Raw genomic sequence first — 25,477 nt, 5'->3', positions numbered from 1 at the left:
CTATTTTCAGAATAAGTTCAGTACATCATACTCCAACTAACGTATTAAACATATTTGCCGATGGATATGAAATAGTTACTAAGTAAACAAGGCCGAAAAGATGTCCAATGAACACTCCCACGGCACAGATGAGCATCCCAGTGACACCTGCAACGAAGTAGAGAGCATTAAAGATTAGTTAAGTGAGAAAGGCAATGTTCATTATTGCGCTTTACGACGCGTTAAAAATTAGAGTGACAGCACATTTGTATCCACGTAGATTGGCACCTGTACATTTTCAGTCATAAACTGCACCCAAGATATTTGAACTTGTGAGTTTTCATTGGACCCATGGGCATTTTCACCAACCGACAATTCCACTCGCGGCATTTGCACCCTCAGACATTTGTTTACTCCAATGTTTATTTGCACCCGCGTACATTTGCAACCTCGAGCATTTGCACCCACAGGCTTATGTAAAGCCGAATTTAGAGCGAAATCACGCCTGTAAATAAATATGACAAACTTGTCCGAAAAAAGTAGACCAGATACCGTGGTTTCGCTGTTTGTCAGGATTAAATATTTTTGAAAGATATTATAACAACATATCCGCGATGGATTGTTAACAAATTTGGGACCTCCTGAAGTATGCGCCCCAAGATGGCGCACAACCTGAACTCAAGTTGTTTACCAGGTTAGGGTTCAGGTTATGCGACATCTTGGTGCGCATACTTCAGGAGTACCAAAATTTGTTAACAATCCATCGCGGAAATGTTTCCACATAGGATGTTTTAATTTGAAAATAATATCAAAATAATTCTGTTTAACAACTTACAAACTACTGTTATTTCTTTCTTAAATTTGGAATAACCCAACAACCAACCGACAACGATAGATCCAATCGCTGAAAGTAGTGCTCCTACTATTCGTATAGCTCCTGGATACGAATCAGACATGTTGAGAAATGTTCCCAACATCATAGATGAAATCAAAGGTACAGATAAAGCGAAAATAGAACATCCAAGACTTCGAACTATTAGAATCAATACAACATTCAAATTTTTTAAAGGTTCCAAAGCAGTCGTAAAATTCCCCATCAAATTTTGCTCTTGTGTTCTGGTATTTTCTTCGAGTTGTAAATAGTTTTCCCGCGATAAACTTGGTGGCGATGGAGGATTATTTCTAGAGAATAAACACATTATCACGGTAGAAATGCATAGAAGAAAACAAAGCGGCAAAAAACTTCCCATGAATATTTGACGAACTTCGCTTGATGAAATAAACTGAATGTTGCTCTGAGTGGTGTTGTGAAATGCCACAGGAAAGAGAACGGGAGAAATCGCGACTAGGAACGAATATACGTGAGAGCGATGCCATTTAAAATGTGATTATTGGAAGTGTCACAGTTTTGTTCATACAACGGACGCACTTAGCACTTCCATGACCTTGTAGTTTTTGTTGGAAATACACATCGCGATAGTCGTTACGAATACGCTTTCCGTCGCATTTCTAAGCGCCTTGCGTATATATGTTAGTATGGTCGAGTCTAATAAGTTCATCGGGTGCATTTTAATTATTATCAATATCAGAGCCTCCTCGCACTTCTCATACTCCGGCGAAATACCATACTCTGTACGAAGAATGTTCAACATATTTATTTGAACTTCAAAATCATAGTGTTCTGGTAGGCTGATATTTTTTGTTTCAAGTTGGCGTCGCAAATAAAAACATAAGTGTTTTGTGACGTCACAATATTGACTGTTTCATGAAAAAGAGTGAAAATGAAAATAAACCATTATTTGACCGGAATCTTCCTAGATCATCGGTTATGATATGGATCATTTGATCAATATGCCTTCTAGACGTTTTGTAATAACGAGAACAAGATCAGAGAAGGTTAGTTTATACCTGATAAAATGAAGAAGAACCCAAGTTGGAATTCATAAATTACATGTGTTTTTTATCGCAGATTTTTTTCTTCTGGTATGTGTTCAACCTATTTGTCTGTATTCTGTTTGGATTCATCTTGCTAATTTGGGCAATTCTCGCTCATCTTGCTGAGTCTGGCGTGTATGATCGCGGAGAATTCTCCGGAGTTATCAAGCGTGCTGATATCTTTGTGTACCTTCCCAGCGTGGGTACAAGTTTCGGTGACGTTTCGTGGAATTTCCTTATTGCTTTCGCAAATATCTTGGAGATAATTTTGGTAAATATCAGTAACTCATATTGTGGTTTATTGGAGTATTTATTACTGATAACCTAAGGTCGTGTTTTACAAACCAGGTCATCGGACTGTATGGGGCGATTTGTGTTCATCGTCAAAGGAGCATCATCGATGATTTTCCAGATAAAGAACCGAACGCATCAGTTTGTTTCATCTATGTTTTGAGAATAGTTATAGTGTTATGCCTTACTTTAGGCGGACTGTTATTCCTCGTGGATTCGCCAATAAGAAGCCACATGTCGTCTCTGATGGAGTCGGCAATACCCTGGGTTACTGAGGCAACGGATCGAAATATTATGGACGTTTATCAGGTTAGATCTTATATAATGCGAAAGTTATATATATAAAGAATGTTGGTAAAGTGCCATCATGAACATTGCGTCTCTGAACACTCGCCCACGATTATCTGGTTATATATCCGCATGCATAATCTGTATTCCCGTCGATGAATGTGATTTTTAATATTGAAAATACTTATATATATAATAACAAATTTCCGATAAATATCATGGATCGATGAATACACAATTTTATACAAAATATGTTTTCAATGCTTTGCTAATTTGCCGTCATTTTCAGAGTACATTTCAATGCTGCGGACGTGAATCCCGCAAGGATTGGATCCAGATCGACAACGATAGGGGTATCGTCCGGGATTGGACACCGCAATCCTGTTGCATCAATATATCAGATTGTTCTTTACCTTCTGAGAACTTTTTTACTGACGTTTCAACATTTGCTATGTTGGGTACTACGACAAGTCCTGTCGCAAATACCCCAATCCCGTTTGGAGAATATTTCATTGAAACTTTTGACAGAGGATGCAATGAGGCCATTCAGTCATGGCTAATTATTCATGGTTTATTGCTATTAACCTTTGCATTCGTGCTACTTCTACTTCATATATCTTGGGTGATTTGGCGTAGAAATGCCCGACTTCCGTATCTTTTCCGTGGATGCTGTGAATCATATAGAAGAAATCGAGTTCAACCAATTTGCCTCAAAGTAAACGAAAGTTCAACGGATTCGAATATCAGTTTGGTGTTTTTCGAAAATGGAGTCAAAAACAACAGCAGTGAGACTATGAACCTTAGCAATGTTTCCAGTTTGGAGAACAATCATGTAATTAGTAAAATGCCTGAATTGCCTTCAACGTCACGAGTGCAACTTGAAAGCAGAATGCTCACTCCAATAGACAATCCACCACCAGTAATGAGTACCATAAACGAAATTAAAAACAGCCCTAAAACTTGGAGAGGAAGGGCCAAAATCAGCCGATCTTCGAGAAGCTTGTCTCTCAAAGATTACTTTGAAAACGGCGGCATAAACTTACGTGATGAGGCTAGGCCACGACCTCCTACACCTGCTAAGATGCCACCCCAGTTCCTGAAGTTTCATAAGGATATCGTCGTCACCTTTAGAGCTCCCGAACTGGATTTCCCTGAACCTGTTCCTACTACAGACACATGGGTAACGCCAGTGCAATCAGACGCTCCAAAAGTTAAACGAAGTATCAATGGTGACAAACTCTCCATTGTTAGCTTGGAGAGTCTTGAGGAATGGTAATGTAATACCACGCCTCGCTGTCCTGTGCACCTATAGATCAGGGCACAACTCCTAGACTTGGTCCGGGAGTGGAAATTTTAAATCATACTTCTATTTTTCTTTTATTTAATAAAAACGTACACAAACCGCAAATGTGTTTTGTCATTACTTAATCAGGCAATTTTTCATGTTTTCTAATGATAATGAAATGACCGTCAAATTTCATGCATTCATATTCGACATTTGAGGCTTCTGAAAGTGGGGATTTTACAATTACCAACAGAAACTAAACGCCGTTCAGTCAACTTAACATTTTGATCAAAACTAGAAAAATGTCGCGAGTGCACGAAAGTTTTCAAAAATCTTGTTATGTCCCGAGCTTGAGAAGTCGGAGTCACAATTTAATAATGTTCATTTAATTGTTCTATTGTTATAGTAACTGAAATACAATACGCATTTGCTTTAATACTATATTGCTGGAAAACTGTTCTCAAAAGTCCTTTGCAGCATTCAAAATCAGACGAAATCAACCAGTCACTTTTAGATGAATTCAGATAATTTTATGTCTTAGTTTCTCATATTACTCCCTATTCTTCAGTTTTGCTTCTTCTATAATCCGACCTCAACGCTGTAACTAAAACAAGCGCCAAACAGCTTGCAACTGCTGGTAAGGCAGCTGCAGACGCATCGTTCACTATCTTCATAAGTGATCTTATTATAACAGAATACCTAAAAACCAATACTCCGGTAGTTATGTGAAACCAAGATATCATAATAAATGGATTGCTCGGATATCCTATTTTCAGAATAAGTTCAGTACAGCATACTCCAACTAACGTATTAAACATATTTGCCGATGGATATGAAATAGTTACTAAGTAAACAAGGCCGAAAAGATGTCCAATGAACACTCCCACGGCACAGATGAGCATCCCAGTGACACCTGCAACGAAGTAGAGAGCATTAAAGATTAGTTAAGTGAGAAAGGCAATGTTCATTATTGCGCTTTACGACGCGTTAAAAATTAGAGTGACAGCACATTTGTATCCACGTAGATTGGCACCTGTACATTTTCAGTCATAAACTGCACCCAAGATATTTGAACTTGTGAGTTTTCATTGGACCCATGGGCATTTTCACCAGCCGACAATTCCACTCGCGGCATTTGCACCCTCAGACATTTGTTTACTCCAATGTTTATTTGCACCCACGTACATTTGCAACCTCGAGCATTTGCACCCACAGGCTTATGTAAAGCCGGATTTGGAGCGAAATCACGCCTGTAAATAAATATGACAAACTTGTCCGAAAAAAGTAGACCAGATACCGTGGTTTCGCTGTTTGTCAGGATTAAATATTTTTGAAAGATATTATAACAACATATCCGCGATGGATTGTTAACAAATTTGGGACCTCCTGAAGTATGCGCTCCAAGATGGCGCACAACCTGAACTCAGGTTGTGTACCAGGTTAGGGTTCAGGTTATGCGACATCTTGGTGCGCATACTTCAGGAGTACCAAAATTTGTTAACAATCCATCGCGGAAATGTTTCCACATAGGATGTTTTCATTTGAAAATAATATCAAAATAATTCTGTTTAACAACTTACAAACTACTGTTATTTCTTTCTTAAATTTGGAATAATCCAACAACCAACCGACAACGATAGATCCAATCGCTGAAAGTAGTGCTCCTACTATTCGTATAGCTCCTGGATACGAATCAGACATGTTGAGAAATGTTCCCAACATCATAGATGAAATCAAAGGTACAGATAAAGCGAAAATAGAACATCCAAGACTTCGAACTATTAGAATCAATACAACATTCAAATTTTTTAAAGGTTCCAAAGCAGTCGTAAAATTCCACATCAAATTTTGCTCTTGTGTTCTGGTATTTTCTTCGAGTTGTAAATAGTTTTCCCGCGATAAACTTGGTGGCGATGGAGGATTATTTCTAGAGAATAAACACATTATCACGGTAGAAATGCATAGAAGAAAACAAAGCGGCAAAAAACTTTCCATGAATATTTGACGAACTTCGCTTGATGAAATAAACTGAATGTTGCTCTGAGTGGTGTTGTGAAATGCCACAGGAAAGAGAACGGGAGAAATCGCGACTAGGAACGAATATACGTGAGAGCGATGCCATTTAAAATGTGATTTTTGGAAGTGTCACAGTTTTGTTCATACAACGGACGCACTTAGCACTTCCATGACCTTGTAGTTTTTGTTGGAATTACACATCGCGATAGTCGTTACGAATACGCTTTCCGTCGCATTTCTAAGCGCCTTGCGTATATATGTTAGTATGGTCGAGTCTAATAAGTTCATCGGGTGCATTTTAATTATTATCAATATCAGAGCCTCCTCGCACTTCTCATACTCCGGCGAAATACCATACTCTGTACGAAGAATGTTTAACATATTTATTTGAACTTCAAAATCATAGTGTTCTGGTAGGCTGATATTTTTTGTTTCAAGTTGGCGTTGCAAATAAAAACATAAGTGTTTTGTGACGTCACAATATTGACTGTTTCATGAAAAAGAGTGAAAATGAAAATAAACCATCATTTGACCGGAATCTTTCTAGATCATCGGTTATGATATGGATCATTTGATCAATATGCCTTCTAGACGTTTTGTAATAACGAGAACAAGATCAGAGAAGGTTAGTTTATACCTGATAAAATGAAGAAGAACCCAAGTTGGAATTCATAAATTACATGTGTTTTTTATCGCAGATTTCTTTCTTCTGGTATGTGTTCAACCTATTTGTCTGTATTCTGTTTGGATTCATCTTGCTGGTTTGGGCAATTCTCGCTCATCTTGCTGAGTCTGGCGTGTTTGATCGCGGAGAATTCTCCGGAGTTATCAAGCGTGCTGATATCTTTGTGTACCTTCCCAGCGTGGGTACAAGTTTCGGTGACGTTTCGTGGAATTTCCTTATTGCTTTCGCAAATATCTTGGAGATAATTTTGGTAAATATCAGTAACTCATATTGTGGTTTATTGGAGTATTTATTACTGATAACATAAGGTCGTGTTTTACAAACCAGGTCATCGGACTGTAGGGGTCGATTTGTGTTCATCGTCAAAGGAGCATCATCGATGATTTTCCAGATAAAGAACCGAACGCATCAGTTTGTTTCATCTATGTTTTGAGAATAGTTATAGTGTTATGCCTTACTTTAGGCGGACTGTTATTCCTCGTGGATTCGCCAATAAGAAGCCACATGTCGTCTCTGATGGAGTCGGCAATACCCTGGGTTACTGAGGCAACGGATCGAAATATTATGGACGTTTATCAGGTTAGATCTTATATAATGCGAAAGTTATATATATAAAGAATGTTGGTAAAGTGCCATCATGAACATTGCGTCTCTGAACACTCGCCCACGATTATCTGGTTATATATCCGCATGCATAATCTGTATTCCCGTCGATGAATGTGATTTTTAATATTGAAAATACTTATATATATAATAACAAATTTCCGATAAATATCATGGATCGATGAATACACAATTTTATACAAAATATGTTTTCAATGCTTTGCTAATTTGCCGTCATTTTCAGAGTACATTTCAATGCTGCGGACGTGAATCCCGCAAGGATTGGATCCAGATCGACAACGATAGGGGTATCGACCGGGATTGGACACCGCAATCGTGTGGCATCAATATATCAGATTGTTCTTTACCTTCTGAGAACTTTTTTACTGACGTTTCAACATTTGCTATGTTGGGTACTACGACAAGTCCTGTCGCAAATACCCCAATCCCGTTTGGAGAATATTTCAATGAAACTTTTGACAGAGGATGCAATGAGGCCATTCAGTCATGGCTAATTATTCATGGTTTATTGCTATTAACCTTTGCATTCGTGCTACTTCTACTTCATATATCTTGGGTGATTTGGCGTAGAAATGCCCGACTTCCGTCTCTTTTCCATGGATGCTGTGAATCATATAGAAGAAATCGAGTTCAACCAATTTGCCTCAAAGTAAACGAAAGTTCAACGGATTCGAATATCAGTTTGGTGTTTTTCGAAAATGGAGTCAAAAACAACAGCAGTGAGACTATGAACCTTAGCAATGTTTCCAGTTTGGAGAACAATCATGTAATTAGTAAAATGCCTGAATTGCCTTCAACGTCACGAGTGCAACTTGAAAGCAGAATGCTCACTCCAATAGACAATCCACCACCAGTAATGAGTACCATAAACGAAATTAAAAACAGCCCTAAAACTTGGAGAGGAAGGGCCAAAATCAGCCGATCTTCGAGAAGCTTGTCTCTCAAAGATTACTTTGAAAACGGCGGCATAAACTTACGTGATGAGGCTAGGCCACGACCTTCTACACCTGCTAAGATGCCACCCCAGTTCCTGAAGTTTCATAAGGATATCGTCGTCACCTTTAGAGCTCCCGAACTGGATTTCCCTGAACCTGTTCCTACTACAGACACATGGGTGACGCCAGTGCAATCAGACGCTCCAAAAGTTAAACGAAGTATCAATGGTGACAAACTCTCCATTGTTAGCTTGGAGAGTCTTGAGGAATGGTAATGTAATACCACGCCTCGCTGTCCTGTGCACCTATAGATCAGGGCACAACTCCTAGACTTGGTCCGGGAGTGGAAATTTTAAATCATACTTCTATCTTTCTTTTATTTAATAAAAACGTACACAAACCGCAAATGTGTTTTGTCATTACTTAACTCTCTCGCCGCTCGTTAGTCCATATGGGATTCTCAACGCTATTAAGTCTAGCACATGGTAACCTACTGTTAATATCGCTCTTAACTGTTTATTGACGTAATGCCCTGATATGAGAGAAGCGATAAAACCTTCCAGCCGTGACGCAAAGTGCGAATCGTATAAATAGCGTGGATTTCAAAATCGCCTGTCAGACGTCTGAAAATGTCGACTCAGCTCAGACAGAAAATACTCCTTTATAACGACTTATTATTGCTTTAGCATGTATTTTCAGTCATACTAACTATCCCTGATCATTCCTGGCGCTGTGTTGTTTTGATAAATATGATTTCGACTGCTCCATAGTTGGCAGAGGTATGGAGATTTTTTGTATGTAAAAAAAACGTAAAATTAATGGTAATTTTAACGCGTGAATGCGCGTATGAGATTGTTTACGTCGTTCTACGCGCATTTCCGTCGAAAAAATTTAATTTTTTTGCATTGGGGGTGGTCTGTGCAGTAATAATAAGAGCTGTGACGTCATCAGTATCGGTAATTTGACCTTGAACTTGACAATACTGTAAATACAATTGTGAATTTCAGAGTAATAACCATTTATGCTATAATAGTCGTTTCGGTATTGTTATGTTAGGAAAAACTTGACGAAAACGTTGAAGAAAAAACTAATTAATTAGGAATTAATTATTAACCCTCTACTGTACACAGAATATCTCAAAGTCCAATTTTTTTTTTAGAAATTTTTGAAATTTTTTTGCAAAATTTTTTTTTCGAGGAGTGTGTTTTAAAGATATATTGCTGAATAGAACTCTAGCAGACGCTTTTAAAAAGCCATGATTGAAGCTTAAGGGCTTAATGGTTGACAAAAAAAAATAGGTTTGAAAATACCCATAAAATGGTCAGGGATTGGAGCGGTCGGAAGGTTAAGTCAGGCAATTTTTCATGTTTTCTAATGATAATGAATTGACCGTCAAATTTCATGCATTCATATTCGACATTTGAGGCTTCTGAAAGTGGGGATTTTACAATTACCAGCAGAAACTAAACGCCGTTCAGTCAACTTAACATTTTGATCAAAACTAGAAAAATGTCGCGAGTGCACGAAAGTTTTCAAAAATCTTGTTATGTCCCGAGCTTGAGAAGTCGGAGTCACAATTTAATAATGTTCATTTAATTGTTCTATTGTTATAGTAACTGAAATACAATACGCATTTGCTTTAATACTATATTGCTGGAAAACTGTTCTCAAAAGTCCTTTGCAGCATTCAAAATCAGACAAAATCAACCAGTCACTTTTAGATGAATTCAGATAATTTTATGTCTTAGTTTCTCATATTACTCCTTGTTCTTCAGTTATGCTTCTTCTATAATCCGACCTCAACGCTGTAACTAAAACAAGCGCCAAACAGCTTGCAACTGCTGGTAAGGCAGCTGCAGACACATCGTTCACTATCTTCATAAGTGATCTTATTATAACAGAATACCTAAAAACCAATACTCCGGTAGTTATGTGAAACCAAGATATCATAATAAATGGATTGCTCGGATATCCTATTTCCAGAATAAGTTCAGTACAGCATACTCCAACTAACGTATTAAACATATTTGCCGATGGATATGAAATAGTTACTAAGTAAACAAGGCCGAAAAGATGTCCAATGAACACTCCCACGGCACAGATGAGCATCCCAGTGACACCTGCAACGAAGTAGAGAGCATTAAAGATTAGTTAAGTGAGAAAGGCAATGTTCATTATTGCGCTTTACGACGCGTTAAAAATTAGAGGGACAGCACATTTGTATCCACGTAGATTGGCACCTGTACATTTTCAGTCATAAACTGCACCCAAGATATTTGAACTTGTGAGTTTTCATTGGACCCATGGGCATTTTCACCAACCGACAATTCCACTCGCGGCATTTGCACCCTCAGACATTTGTTTACTCCAATGTTTATTTGCACCCACGTACATTTGCAACCTCGAGCATTTGCACCCACAGGCTTATGTAAAGCCGGATTTAGAGCGAAATCACGCCTGTAAATAAATATGACAAACTTGTCCGAAAAAAGTAGACCAGATACCGTGGTTTCGCTGTTTGTCAGGATTAAATATTTTTAAAAGATATTATAACAACATATCCGCGATGGATTGTTAACAAATTTGGGACCTCCTGAAGTATGCGCCCCAAGATGGCGCACAACCTGAACTCAGGTTGTGTACCAGGTTAGGGTTCAGGTTATGCGACATCTTGGTGCGCATACTTCAGGAGTACCAAAATTTGTTAACAATCCATCGCGGAAATGTTTCCACATAGGATGTTTTCATTTGAAAATAATATCAAAATAATTCTGTTTAACAACTTACAAACTACTGTTATTTCTTTCTTAAATTTGGAATAATCCAACAACCAACCGACAACGATAGATCCAATCGCTGAAAGTAGTGCTCCTACTATTCGTATAGCTCCTGGATACGAATCAGACATGTTGAGAAATGTTCCCAACATCATAGATGAAATCAAAGGTACAGATAAAGCGAAAATAGAACATCCAAGACTTCGAACTATTAGAATCAATACAACATTCAAATTTTTTAAAGGTTCCAAAGCAGTCGTAAAATTCCCCATCAAATTTTGCTCTTGTGTTCTGGTATTTTCTTCGAGTTGTAAATAGTTTTCCCGCGATAAACTTGGTGGCGATGGAGGATTATTTCTAGAGAATAAACACATTATCACGGTAGAAATGCATAGAAGAAAACAAAGCGGCAAAAAACTTTCCATGAATATTTGACGAACTTCGCTTGATGAAATAAACTGAATGTTGCTCTGAGTGGTGTTGTGAAATGCCACAGGAAAGAGAACGGGAGAAATCGCGACTAGGAACGAATATACGTGAGAGCGATGCCATTTAAAATGTGATTTTTGGAAGTGTCACAGTTTTGTTCATACAACGGACGCACTTAGCACTTCCATGACCTTGTAGTTTTTGTTGGAAATACACATCGCGATAGTCGTTACGAATACGCTTTCCGTCGCATTTCTAAGCGCCTTGCGTATATATGTTAGTATGGTCGAGTCTAATAAGTTCATCGGGTGCATTTTAATTATTATCAATATCAGAGCCTCCTCGCACTTCTCATACTCCGGCGAAATACCATACTCTGTACGAAGAATGTTCAACATATTTATTTGAACTTCAAAATCATAGTGTTCTGGTAGGCTGATATTTTTTGTTTCAAGTTGGCGTTGCAAATAAAAACATAAGTGTTTTGTGACGTCACAATATTGACTGTTTCATGAAAAAGAGTGAAAATGAAAATAAACCATTATTTGACCGGAATCTTCCTAGATCATCGGTTATGATATGGATCATTTGATCAATATGCCTTCTAGACGTTTTGTAATAACGAGAACAAGATCAGAGAAGGTTAGTTTATACCTGATAAAATGAAGAAGAACCCAAGTTGGAATTCATAAATTACATGTGTTTTTTATCGCAGATTTCTTTCTTCTGGTATGTGTTCAACCTATTTGTCTGTATTCTGTTTGGATTCATCTTGCTGGTTTGGGCAATTCTCGCTCATCTTGCTGAGTCTGGCGTGTTTGATCGCGGAGAATTCTCCGGAGTTATCAAGCGTGCTGATATCTTTGTGTACCTTCCCAGCGTGGGTACAAGTTTCGGTGACGTTTCGTGGAATTTCCTTATTGCTTTCGCAAATATCTTGGAGATAATTTTGGTAAATATCAGTAACTCATATTGTGGTTTATTGGAGTATTTATTACTGATAACCTAAGGTCGTGTTTTACAAACCAGGTCATCGGACTGTATGGGGCGATTTGTGTTCATCGTCAAAGGAGCATCATCGATGATTTTCCAGATAAAGAACCGAACGCATCAGTTTGTTTCATCTATGTTTTGAGAATAGTTATAGTGTTATGCCTTACTTTAGGCGGACTGTTATTCCTCGTGGATTCGCCAATAAGAAGCCACATGTCGTCTCTGATTGAGTCGGCAATACCCTGGGTTACTGAGGCAACGGATCGAAATATTATGGACGTTTATCAGGTTAGATCTTATATAATGCGAAAGTTATATATATAAAGAATGTTGGTAAAGTGCCATCATGAACATTGCGTCTCTGAACACTCGCCCACGATTATCTGGTTATATATCCGCATGCATAATCTGTATTTCCGTCGATGAATGTGATTTTTAATATTGAAAATACTTATATATATAATAACAAATTTCCGATAAATATCATGGATCGATGAATACACAATTTTATACAAAATATGTTTTCAATGCTTTGCTAATTTGCCGTCATTTTCAGAGTACATTTCAATGCTGCGGACGTGAATCCCGCAAGGATTGGATCCAGATCGACAACGATAGGGGTATCGTCCGGGATTGGACACCGCAATCCTGTTGCATCAATATATCAGATTGTTCTTTACCTTCTGAGAACTTTTTTACTGACGTTTCAACATTTGCTATGTTGGGTACTACGACAAGTCCTGTCGCAAATACCCCAATCCCGTTTGGAGAATATTTCAATGAAACTTTTGACAGAGGATGCAATGAGGCCATTCAGTCATGGCTAATTATTCATGGTTTATTGCTATTAACCTTTGCATTCGTGCTACTTCTACTTCATATATCTTGGGTGATTTGGCGTAGAAATGCCCGACTTCCGTCTCTTTTCCGTGGATGCTGTGAATCATATAGAAGAAATCGAGTTCAACCAATTTGCCTCAAAGTAAACGAAAGTTCAACGGATTCGAATATCAGTTTGGTGTTTTTCGAAAATGGAGTCAAAAACAACAGCAGTGAGACTATGAACCTTAGCAATGTTTCCAGTTTGGAGAACAATCATGTAATTAGTAAAATGCCTGAATTGCCTTCAACGTCACGAGTGCAACTTGAAAGCAGAATTGTCACTCCAATAGACAATCCACCACCAGTAATGAGTACCATAAACGAAATTAAAAACAGCCCTAAAACTTGGAGAGGAAGGGCCAAAATCAGCCGATCTTCGAGAAGCTTGTCTCACAAAGATTACTTTGAAAACGGCGGCATAAACTTACGTGATGAGGCTAGGCCACGACCTCCTACACCTGCTAAGATGCCACCCCAGTTCCTGAAGTTTCATAAGGATATCGTCGTCACCTTTAGAGCTCCCGAACTGGATTTCCCTGAACCTGTTCCTACTACAGACACATGGGTAACGCCAGTCCAATCAGACGCTCCAAAAGTTAAACGAAGTATCAATGGTGACAAACTCTCCATTGTTAGCTTGGAGAGTCTTGAGGAATGGTAATGTAATACCACGCCTCGCTGTCCTGTGCACCTATAGATCAGGGCACAACTCCTAGACTTGTTCCGGGAGTGGAAATTTTGAATCATACTTCTATTTTTCTTTTATTTAATAAAAACGTACACAAACCGCAAATGTGTTTTGTCATTACTTAAGTCAGGCAATTTTTCATGTTTTCTAATGATAATGAAATGACCGTCAAATTTCATGCATTCATATTCGACATTTGAGGCTTCTGAAAGTGGGGATTTTACAATTACCAACAGAAACTAAACGCCGTTCAGTCAACTTAACATTTTGATCAAAACTAGAAAAATGTCGCGAGTGCACGAAAGTTTTCAAAAATCTTGTTATGTCCCGAGCTTGAGAAGTCGGAGTCACAATTTAATAATGTTCATTTAATTGTTCTATTGTTATAGTAACTGAAATACAATACGCATTTGCTTTAATACTATATTGCTGGAAAACTGTTCTCAAAAGTCCTTTGCAGCATTCAAAATCAGACGAAATCAACCAGTCACTTTTAGATGAATTCAGATAATTTTATGTCTTAGTTTCTCATATTACTCCTTGTTCTTCAGTTTTGCTTCTTCTATAATCCGACCTCAACGCTGTAACTAAAACAAGCGCCAAACAGCTTGCAACTGCTGGTAAGGCAGCTGCAGACGCATCGTTCACTATCTTCATAAGTGATCTTATTATAACAGAATACCTAAAAACCAATACTCCGGTAGTTATGTGAAACCAAGATATCATAATAAATGGATTGCTCGGATATCCTATTTCCAGAATAAGTTCAGTACAGCATACTCCAACTAACGTATTAAACATATTTGCCGATGGATATGAAATAGTTACTAAGTAAACAAGGCCGAAAAGATGTCCAATGAACACTCCCACGGCACAGATGAGCATCCCAGTGACACCTGCAACGAAGTAGAGAGCATTAAAGATTAGTTAAGTGAGAAAGGCAATGTTCATTATTGCGCTTTACGACGCGTTAAAAATTAGAGTGACAGCACATTTGTATCCACGTAGATTGGCACCTGTACATTTTCAGTCATAAACTGCACCCAAGATATTTTAACTTGTGAGTTTTCATTGGACCCATGGGCATTTTCACAAACCGACATTTGCACTCGCGGCATTTGCACCGCAGGCATTTGTTTACTCTAATGTTCATTTGCACCCACGTACATTTTCAACCTCGTGCATTTGCACCCACGGGCTTATTTAATGCCGGAATTAGAGCAAAATCACGCCTGTAAATAAATATATATGACAAACTTGTCCGAAAAAAGTAGACCAGATACCGCGGTTTCGCTGTTTGTCGGGATTAAATATTATCGAAAGATATTTATTCTTGTGTGTGCATAAAAATTTGAGACCTCCTGGAGTATGCGCACCAAGATGGCACACAACCTGAACTCAGGTTGTGTACCAGGTTAGGGTTCAGGTCATGCGACATCTTGGTGCGCATACTTCAGGAGTACCAAAATTTGTTAACAACCATGGCGGATATGTTGCCACAAACAGTGTTTTCATTTGAAAATAATATAAAAATAATTCTATGTAACAACTTACAAACTACTGTTATTTCTTTCTTGAATTTGGAATAATCCAACAACCAACCGACAACGATGGATCCAATCGAAGAAAGTAATGCTCCCACTATTCGTATAGCTCCTGGATACGAATCAGACATGTTGTGAAATGTTCCCAACATCATTGATGAAATCAAAGGTACAGATAAAGCGAAAATAGAACATCCAAGACTTCGAACTATTAGAATCAATACAACATTCAAATTTTTAAAAGGTTCCAAAGCAGTCGTAAAATTCCCCATCAAATTTTGCTCTTGTGTTCTAGTATTTTCTTCGAGTTGTAAATAGTTTTCCTGCGATAAACTTGGTGGAGATGAAGGATTATTTCTCGAGAATAAACACACTATCACGGTAGAAATACATAGAAGAAAACAGAGCGGCAAAAAACTTTCCATGAATATTTGACGAACTTCGCTTGATGAAATAAACTGAATGTTGCTCTGAGTGGTGTTTTGAAACGCTACAGGGAATAGAACGGACGAAATCGCGACTCCTAAACTATCAGCATTCCAGGCTATTCCAATAACTGTCGCACTTTCACTTGTGAGAAACCAAGATGCCGCCATGGTCAAAGGAATTGCATGAAATAGTCCTCCGGATATTCCAATTAACACTTGACCCACAAGAACCATCCAGTAAGTTTTTCTGAAAATGCAAAATATCATATATCACGCTTGGTACGAAATTTTAAAACTTTAAAAATTTCACGACGTATTTACTTTTCATGACATACTTCGTGTTGTATTGGTAAGAAAATTTAGCTTTGTTTATATTAAATTAAGGTTCGCGGTATGGGGAAGTTATATTATATATGTGCATTTGATCAATAAGAGCTTTTTTGAACACACGGACCACTATAACGAGGATTAATCTCCGTTATAGCCAATTGTATTTCTTTATGCACCTTAATTTCATCCGATATCATCAAAATTATGTCAAATTATAAACGCGTACAGATAAGAAATGCTTCTGTAGAAAAAGAATAGATAGTTCAGTACGCACTCAAACTAGGTCGGACCACAGGCTATATATACGATATACAAAGTTTTCCAAAATTATTTTTTACATGTAACATTAGTTATTAGCTAGTGAGGAATTTTCGATACGTTGATATACATATACAGATAAGTATTTAGTCGTAAAACATATCATATATGATACAATACTACTTTTAATTCGCTGTATACTGCAATAAAGCTTGTGGACGATGATAGACAGCAAGTTTACCTGTTTACAAATCCAAGGCATGCTGTTGCAATGCCCACAATTGACAAAGTACTGGCGGAAAGAATTTGTGCACGAAACTTTATAAATCTAAGAAAAATGACAGCAACCAACAGAAATGCTGCTCCCGAAAACATTCCTATGACTCCCAACACATCCGTTGATCCTGGCGGTTTGTTGAAGTACGAAGTGACGACATTGTTAACGATAGTATATGAAGTACTTGTAAACTCGTGGGTAAATATTCCAATCCACATTACTCCAACAAACAACCATCTTATAGGATGAGCATGGTATTCCATTTCTCTGCTAACTGCAAACTTCAAAATAGCTATATATATATCCTGCTTTACTAGCGTAAAACGTCTTTGTCGTGTACACACTGCATTTTGTAAAAAAAAATATTAAACCGGATGTGTAAAGGATTTCCCCCATTTAGCAAAGGGAAATTGAGTTAACGGTTATACTTGCAATATGTATCCTACTCAATGTTTTAACAAGTTGTTATGTGTAATCCATAGGCAATGCATTCTGGGTGCTACTTTGGTATGCGATGTCAGCGGTTGTGTATGTGTGGTCCTGGTGATTTCAGTCAGGGTTGGGAATGGGAACTGAATTTTATGAGATTGTCTCTATGAGATTGAAGGCATACCAAGGTGTGCGATTCAGATCATGTTTACTAGTCCAGCGATTTTTAACCGGAGTTCTTCGGCAACCAAGTGTTCCACCAGTACAGTACGGAGGTTTCGCAAGTTTCCATTCAAATCGTTGGGTCTATATGAATATACGCAATACGCATACTGTTGATTTATATTACACTCAAACACCTATTGACCACTATTATTATTATTAAACTTGCTACAATATATTTTATTTTGCCAGTATTGAGTTTTCTTTTATTTATCTTTATAAAATCGCTCAGAACCGTAGGAAAAATGGTATACTCGTCAAAATGTCGCGTGCGTTGTCGAAATGTCGTTGGTAATGTGTTATTTGAGCTCGTCGCTTTCGGTTGCAATCAATTCCCCACTACAAGCCGGTAGTGCTGTTTACAATACTTCCGTTTTTAGTGCTTATAATTGCTCGAACCGGCGTCTCTATTGGAACAAGTCAGCGATATCGACTATAAATTTTCCACCCCCCTGTTTTTGGGTGATCATAATGAACGATATGGTATAGTAAGCCAATCGATATGTGTACATGAAATTGATATGTCCGCGCAACCCAGGGTGTAAGGTGGTACAAGGTTCTCTTGCGCATATCTTATTCTGATCCCAGCGCAGGAAGATTTGTATTGATGTAATGTAATTACTTTACTCAATTATTACATACTCAAAATCGATGGGAAATGACAAAACAGAATATAGTCTGTATCATGATATATTCGAATAAATAGATTCATAAAATAGACTTATCCATTGAAACATAGGCAGAACTAATAAAATGAGGTTTTGTTTCACACGACTTCCACTTCCTCCTGGTGACTTTTCAGTAATTTCCCCTTCAAATACTCTGAGTCGAGCGAGTAAAACTGTATCTTCAGTTGCATTTGGTAAACGTGGGTATACTGGAAGATGCTGTATTACGTCATCGTTGTATGTGTTATCGTACATGCCTTCATCTCCGAAATTTTCTTCAAATATTTTTGCTTTGGTAAGTGACCAGTTCGTGTAGGGGGTTACCTCCAAGTCGGCTGTAATTTGAATTTGAAAATGACCCAAACAATATATTTAGTACTATACTCCTTTTAAATAAACTTCTAATTTGAATGACATTTCGTTTATCTTTCTTTGTACATTTTGAAACGCCTGTTTGGTGAAAAAATTGATAGAATAGCCATAGGAAAAACAGATTATAACCGAGATATCTACCATTTAGAACGGACTATAGTTTACGACTTGAGTTTGGCTTGTAATTCGATTTGAATTGTGGAATATTCGATGAACTAAATTCGACTACCAAAAATTATTACACAGTAAATCAGTCAAGAACCACGTGGCCTAAGTCGCGCTGAGTTTAAATTGATATTGCTGACGTTGCGGTAAGAAAACAGCCCACATGTCGACATAGCGGGCATTTTGACACATCTGACTTTTGTGAATCGCAATAAAGGATATATGTGAAATATGCATCCTACCTGTGGTTGAATGTTCATGTAGTATTTGATTTGAAGGCTCAGAGGCCACGGTTGACTTTGGGTGATCTGTCGTATAAAATCAATATTCCAGTGCTGACTAAATGTCTTTGAATGTCAAAATTACCTGAACTACACGTTCATTAAAATCAGTAAACGTCTCAGATTAATTTCCAATGCAACGGAATCTTAATTCTTTCAAATAGAAAAGTCGTGAATAGTTCGGCGCGGCGGTGTGGCTCAACGGGCTAGGCGTTAGGAATACGCTCGCCACCGCACCTTTAACTACTCTGCGTGGGTTCGCAGGTTCGAATCCCATGCAGGGATGGTTATGTGCGAGAGGATTGCTGGACTCCTCGCCGTCGTTGGGTGATTCACGTAACCGCTGGTCGGTTACGGCTTCCTCCACCACCAAGTCCATGCTTCCGAAAACAAACAATACAGTAAAAACTAATCCCATACCCGACTTGGAATGGTAACCGGACGAGAGGCCGTGGTTCGCCATATGGATAAGCCGTCTTATCGGCTTTCCTAAATATGTAAATCCTATCCTAGAGTACTATAATTGAAGTAACTGCAGACTTGCTTAACGTTATATGTGAATTTATCTTTGCTTTGGGTATAACCCAAAAACAACAAACCTTTATTTTCAAGCTGGCTGAGTAGGTCGGTTACATTTGATTCTTCAGTACCTAAAGAAAATTTTAATTTGTTAAAGTTAACTTAATATTGCTAATTTATTCGATAATTAGAAAAGACACTATTATCTAAGATTCTAAGGCAAGCAAAAGTATTAGGTTTTGTTAGATCAAACTGTACTTTGTTACGTCAGACAGTCTCATTGTGTATTTATCCGTGAAAATGGCGGACAATCTGCATACTACTGCACAACAAGTGTTCTAACAAATGAATAGTAAATTGTAATCGATAATCTATTATTCTAATTCTTACACCAAATATTGGGATCGACATTTCCCAATCGTTTATCGTAGGTTGATCTTGCTCCTGCAAAACATATTGAAGCTGCCTTATCGCATTCACATACAGCCATCGAAAGTGGAGAATTATCCGAATCTGAAAATATAAAATAAACGAACAAATGTAATAGCCATTTAATCACTGAAAATATTAAAGCATTTGGTATAATAGTTGAAGAGAAAAGCGAAGCGAAATAACGAAACGATCCATAGGTCCACTCCGTGTCCAATTTTGGGCTGTGAATCGTTGTATATATATATATAGGAGAATCATTATGTATATATGTATGTTGATTGTTCAAACAACAGACTGTAGGTAGACGAATCAACTGGTAACGTGTCGTTTCGAATTTTACGTGCGCTGGTATGGTGTGGTGCCTAAGATGTCAAAAATCAGAATAATGACAATGAAATCGGTAGCATATAATAGGGAATTAATTAGAGCAGTGCTCTTCATCCGGGTATACAGTATACTCAAGTGTATACCAGACCATAAGTTGGGTATACAACTGATAAAGGGTATACGAAAGGTGTACAGCTTATAAAATATCCAATTAGATACAACAATGCAAACGCGGCGCACATGAAATATAAAATGTTATTAACGCTAAGAACCGACGTGAGCACGTTGTTACATCACAAATTATATAGATAATACGAGCATGTGTCTGGGTTGGTGATTTCGGATGCCATGCACTTTGTTTGATTTACGTCCAACATTATTCCCGTCGACGCTAAGGCAGTCAGTCAAATTTATAACTTGCGGTCACTAGCCTATTAGATTGCATGATGATATTGCAGTACAATATGTGCTTAAAATTTATTGTTTATTTGAGTCTTAAATAAACATTGGTATTTGTAAGGTATACAAAGTTCTTGAAAAACCGTAAAAGGTATACTTCAATAAAAAAAGGTTGAAGAACACTGAATTAGAGCACGGAATATAGCATATCCGAAAAAATACCAGATTTTGTTTTAGATGGGTAGTCGTGAAAAATGTGCATTGCCGGAAAAACTTTTTTTGTTGAGTTTTGTAGTCAATTTAGGCTCAACGTAAGTAATAGCATAAAATAGAGTCGCCGGTAAGAGCCATTCGCAGAAAAACGCTCGTCACTGTCCGTTGATTGTCATACGCAAGTTAGCAAATTGACAGATAAGCATGTCGTATTTACTATGGGGTTTACTCCTCGCCTTCGTAGGATGATTTACGTATCTGCTGGTCGGTTATGATTTTTCCTCGCCATCAATCAAGTCCATGCCTAGTCTAGAACACCTTCTATTTCATGGATAGGTAACTGGACGAGAAGGCCGCGGTTTGACGCAAGGTTGAGCCACATCGCGGTATCGACCTCCATCTTTATAGCAATAAATATGAAAATCCCATTTCCGAACTGAGGAAAGATAAATAAGCAGAATCACTTGCCACAAACAATAGTTCCGTTTTTGCACGTTTTCGAATATGGAACACACAGCTCTCCACACATGGCCATCATGAAGGATTCAGAGTATGATTTTGATATCGAATTCTTCAGAGGTCGATAGCAATCGTCGTGGGTTTTGCAACACCTTAAATATCAAAGTACATTGTATTGGTGAGAAATCGGTATATTAGGATATTCGAGAAAATATAAAAAATATCTTGACCGTATGATAGTGCATATTACCCATCAGTCGCATCCAATGGTGAGTTACCATTACCACCAACTCCGCAAAAACAGCCGTAATCTCCATATGCCCTAAGAGCAATTGTTGATGGTTGATGACACTGAATAAGAGCGTAAAACTCAATCGCACTTCGTCTGTTTCTCGCTGTTGATTCAAAACTGAAATCTAAATAGGATGACTTAATTAGGGTAAGAGTATACTATACCAAACAACCTTACACCAAAATGCAATATTATAATGCAGTTGTAGACTTTACATTCTTAGCAATATCAAACGTATCAGTCAGTCACAACTCACCATCAATGATAACCCGAGTTGACGCAAGTTTCCATAAATAGAATATCAGAATCCAATGAAGATGTTTCATAACAGTACTTGGGATATTTGAAGCCTACTATAAATATTCCACAGTAATACTTGTCAATGTACAAAAAGGAATAACGTCCTGTAACACAACCCGAACATTACAAACTAAGTTGAGGAAATGAAATTCGATACGGCTTGCACTGCATGCGTCTCTATTGATAAAATTGTCGTATCAGGCAATACCGCATCACCGGAATGATTGTGATGCAACCCGTGTTGATGCATATATATAAGCATTGAATATATCACGCTTCAGCTTTGTCCAAACTTAAAATGTTGCATGTAGACGGGAAGGCAGGAAGCAGTAGGCGAACGTCATCTGCCGTTAGCTCAAAAGAATAATGAAAGACAGAGATAACATATGCCCTGAGTGCTGCAGTGGAGTGAACGTGAAATTTGTCCTCCAATTGATCAAATACCATGTACAATATAAATAAACTTAATGCATCTGCTGGAGTTTGTGACTTCTTTCACCATTTAATTCCACGAGTTTGAAACGATAGGCCAGCGTTTCCCAACTATTTTTGGTCGCGCACTATTTTCTCACCAGGGAAAACTTCAACGTGCGTTAATTGTGTAACCAAACTCTGTATGACGAAGCAATAAAATAAAAAACAGAATTTTAACGCAGTCAGTTTATTATCCACATTTATAAATTTCAATAGAAACCATAGCGATGGTGCTCCATCATTGAGACATCTAGAACTATTATGCGATCACGATTCGCTGAGGAATATTATAGAAAGGAATTTGCAGCTAAAATTTGCAACTAAATTCTGATTATTGTCTTTCGTATCGGCTTTGATTGACCTTATCCTTTCGTAAAATTACCAATATCTTTATGGCTGTCTTTTTTCTGTTTGTATTTTTCTATCGAGTCTATGCTATTTTTTCTTTAAAACAAAACCTCTAAAATGTGGTTACTGCGTATCCGTTGAAATCTAATAGAATTCACTTAATGGTATTTCATAATCAAATCATTATATCCGCTCGAAAATATTCGAAATGTTCCTTTTTTGTTATTTGTATCGGGGATTCAAATTTTTCCAGGTAGCCCACTAAACAAATGTGAAACTCACACGACATTGGCGCACTATAAGGTCATTTAAAAATTGGAGCAATGGAGTTACAGGAAACAAATAGATAGAGAACAAGTGAGCTGTGCTCAAACATATGGAATCGTCACAAGGTGTCGCTATTTTTCATTCTAACACATAAAAAACGAATCTCTTAAAGTCCACAGAAACTTTCGAAATAAGTAAAAGGCAAATCAATCTTTAACCACTGAAAATTTCAAAGCAATTGGTCAAGTATTCGAAGAGAAAAGCGATTTCATCATGACGAAAGAGAAAAATAACAACAACAACATAATATTGAAACGATCGTTATGTACACTGACGTGTCCAAAAACACAAACATAACACTCAATTTTGAAGTAGGCTACGCGAAATAAATGTACGCGTAGACTCGTGTCTCTGTCTAAAATCCACAAGTGCGTTGTGCAATACAATCGTTTTATTCAGCGAGTTGAGATTGGCGATAGTTTGCTGTTAGAATATTTTCCCCAGCCCTACTCAGTGATCGATTAACTGCCTGACTGATTAATTTTATTGTGAATAAACTTGGTTTTTATGTTTTATGTAAATACTCACTTGAATCGTAACTAGGCTGGTACTCAAGTCTGGTAAAAACGTTTTCGCCCCGCAATAAATTTCGCTACACTAAAAAGGTTACTGACCTACATGTAATATACTACTACATAACTTTCTAAACGGTATTGCTCGTTGAGGAGTCAGGACCCATTCAAATGCTCCGTGGACTCAGAGACCGTGGACTCGGGCTGGGAAACACTGCGATAGGCAGATTTACTATAAATTTACTTTGGTTTCATATCTGACAATTGAAAAAAAGGTAAAATATTGGGAATTGTTGCATAATATAACCGGCATCCTAGTAACTGATCCACCCTGTAGCTTTGGAATGAGTGCTTTTAAACTTTCATTACGCCATAAAAAGATAAGAACTAATATACGCGTAGAATTATAACATATTATATCAAATTTTAACAGTTATTTGGGAGTACTATCTCATGATGACGTTATAAGATAATAGTTACCTTCCAATTTCCGTGCTTTCAAACCGAAACGTACTCGAAATGAAGCCAGGTCTAGTTTGATTAAAAGGTGTACTTTGAATTGAGAATAATATCGAATGATATTTAAATACGCTAATACAATTCATTGTAGTGAAATACTCAACATATATCATATCGTGCGGATTCGCAAATGTATTAAAAATTGGACTGTAGTAATTTCGCATCGGGAAATTAGAGAATATGTTTACCAATAAAGGCCCATTAATTCAAATCGTTCCAAATATAGGAGACACCTAGACACGCGACTCCTTATTCAATCCTCGAACATAAATTATGACATTTTCAAGACAAAGCAAAATTGTCTTCTATGCCAGGGGTGCACAACACGTGGCACGCGTGCCAAATTTGGCACGCCATGCGCTCAAACGTGGCACGCGAACGGTTTTGTAAAAATTTTAGTTTATTTATGATAAACATCAAAATATCACCATTATATCGAAAGAAACTTTAATGATCTTATTTATCCACACAGTGGTAGCTCGTGTCCTGTTTCAGAAGGTAGTTGATGAAAATAAGTAACTCCTGAATTCGCACTGATTGCAGCAATGGGTAAATCATTCGCTGCAAAAGGGAAAGAAAATGAGACTCGAGGATTTCAAGACTCGTGGACAAGCGAATATCTCTTTATCGAATATATATAAAAAGAAGCCCTTATTCTTGTTTGTGGCACGACTCTTTCTATTTTAAAAGCCTTCAATGTGAAGAGACTACATCAACACAAATATGATAAAACTGTCGGAAAGCTGAGAGAAAGTTTGATGTTGAAACTGAAAAATTCTCTGGGAGTGCAGCAGGACGTATTAAAAAAGCCCATCGGGGAAAATAGGAACGCCATCGCTGCATCTTATGTTTTACCAGAAAAATTTACAGGCCATTCCAACAGAAAAAGCTCTTCCAGGCCATTCACAGATGGCGAGTTTGCTCGAGAATCAGCCTTTCGAAGACTACCATTCCTAGAAGAATTGAAGAAATTGGCAAAAATCCTAATTCAGTTCAATTCGTTTATTACTCCAGACCGCTTCGGTCCATATAAAAATAACACAAACAGATAAACATAAGCAAAAATAAAATAAATACATAAAATACCTGATACGACAATCAGATGAGCAACTGCAATCGAAAGTAGACCTTCGAATGTTTTTCACTGGCTTTTGATAAAAGCTGTGATATGAGTGATACTGAGCAATTATCAGTCCGCGCTGTAGCAAAAGACCTATCTGCTTACGAAGATCTTGTTGGACTTTATGACACAACACGTGGGGTAGATATAAAAGAAGCTGTGTTAAATGCGTTTCACTATAAAATTAGTTGGATTGACTACGGGGCAGCTTCTATGACTGGTAAAGAAAACGGTGCGGTGACGCTATTGAAAAAATACTTGCAAGAATCTGATTTTACTCAGGACATTATTACTTTTCACTGCTTCATTCATCAAGAGTCTCTTTGTGCTCAATGTATAAAGATGACTCATGTTATGGACGTTATTGTAAAATGTGTGGATGAAATTCTGTCGAATAGATTGAAGCACCGCCAATTTCGAGCATTCTTGTTGGAGATGAATACACAATACAAGGA

At 37.6% G+C, this 25,477-nt stretch overlaps 5 protein-coding genes across 5 annotated transcripts; 3 read left to right on the top strand and 2 right to left on the bottom strand.

Moving 5' to 3' along the window:
• Positions 1–2,060: 2,060 nt before the first annotated feature.
• LOC144422185 (uncharacterized) lies at positions 2,061–3,901 on the top strand. Its single transcript, XM_078112078.1, has 3 exons — positions 2,061–2,185; positions 2,263–2,514; positions 2,783–3,901. Exons 2-3 carry the CDS (start codon positions 2,440–2,442, stop codon positions 3,767–3,769), a joined length of 1,062 nt encoding a protein of 353 aa, XP_077968204.1. The 5' UTR covers positions 2,061–2,185; positions 2,263–2,439; the 3' UTR covers positions 3,770–3,901.
• A 2,442-nt stretch (positions 3,902–6,343) lies between these two features.
• Positions 6,344–6,821, top strand: LOC144422123 (uncharacterized). Its single transcript, XM_078111949.1, has 3 exons — positions 6,344–6,419; positions 6,493–6,729; positions 6,807–6,821. The coding sequence occupies exons 1-3, from the start codon at positions 6,357–6,359 to the stop codon at positions 6,819–6,821; spliced, it is 315 nt and encodes a 104-aa protein (XP_077968075.1). The 5' UTR covers positions 6,344–6,356.
• Positions 6,822–10,829: 4,008 nt separating this feature from the next.
• On the top strand, positions 10,830–13,780 carry LOC144421932 (uncharacterized). The gene is made up of 4 exons (XM_078111537.1): positions 10,830–11,886; positions 11,960–12,196; positions 12,274–12,525; positions 12,794–13,780. Exons 1-4 carry the CDS (start codon positions 11,824–11,826, stop codon positions 13,778–13,780), a joined length of 1,539 nt encoding a protein of 512 aa, XP_077967663.1. The 5' UTR covers positions 10,830–11,823.
• Positions 13,781–13,868: 88 nt separating this feature from the next.
• Positions 13,869–16,966, bottom strand: LOC144422178 (choline/ethanolamine transporter FLVCR2-like). The gene is made up of 3 exons (XM_078112069.1): positions 16,609–16,966; positions 15,362–16,026; positions 13,869–14,703 (listed from the first exon to the last, which is right to left on the bottom strand). Exons 1-3 carry the CDS (start codon positions 16,905–16,907, stop codon positions 14,336–14,338), a joined length of 1,332 nt encoding a protein of 443 aa, XP_077968195.1. The 5' UTR covers positions 16,908–16,966; the 3' UTR covers positions 13,869–14,335.
• A 1,003-nt stretch (positions 16,967–17,969) lies between these two features.
• Positions 17,970–22,287, bottom strand: LOC144422036 (uncharacterized). The gene is made up of 7 exons (XM_078111769.1): positions 21,679–22,287; positions 21,381–21,546; positions 21,140–21,282; positions 19,691–19,813; positions 19,381–19,431; positions 18,743–18,808; positions 17,970–18,298 (listed from the first exon to the last, which is right to left on the bottom strand). Exons 1-7 carry the CDS (start codon positions 21,746–21,748, stop codon positions 17,979–17,981), a joined length of 939 nt encoding a protein of 312 aa, XP_077967895.1. The 5' UTR covers positions 21,749–22,287; the 3' UTR covers positions 17,970–17,978.
• Between the last annotated feature and the right edge of the window lie 3,190 nt (positions 22,288–25,477).

The sequence above is a fragment of the Styela clava genome, chromosome 4, assembly GCF_964204865.1.
Source record: "Styela clava chromosome 4, kaStyClav1.hap1.2, whole genome shotgun sequence".
Lineage (NCBI taxonomy): Eukaryota > Metazoa > Chordata > Ascidiacea > Stolidobranchia > Styelidae > Styela > Styela clava.
This window is presented reverse-complemented; position numbering and strand designations above follow the sequence as displayed.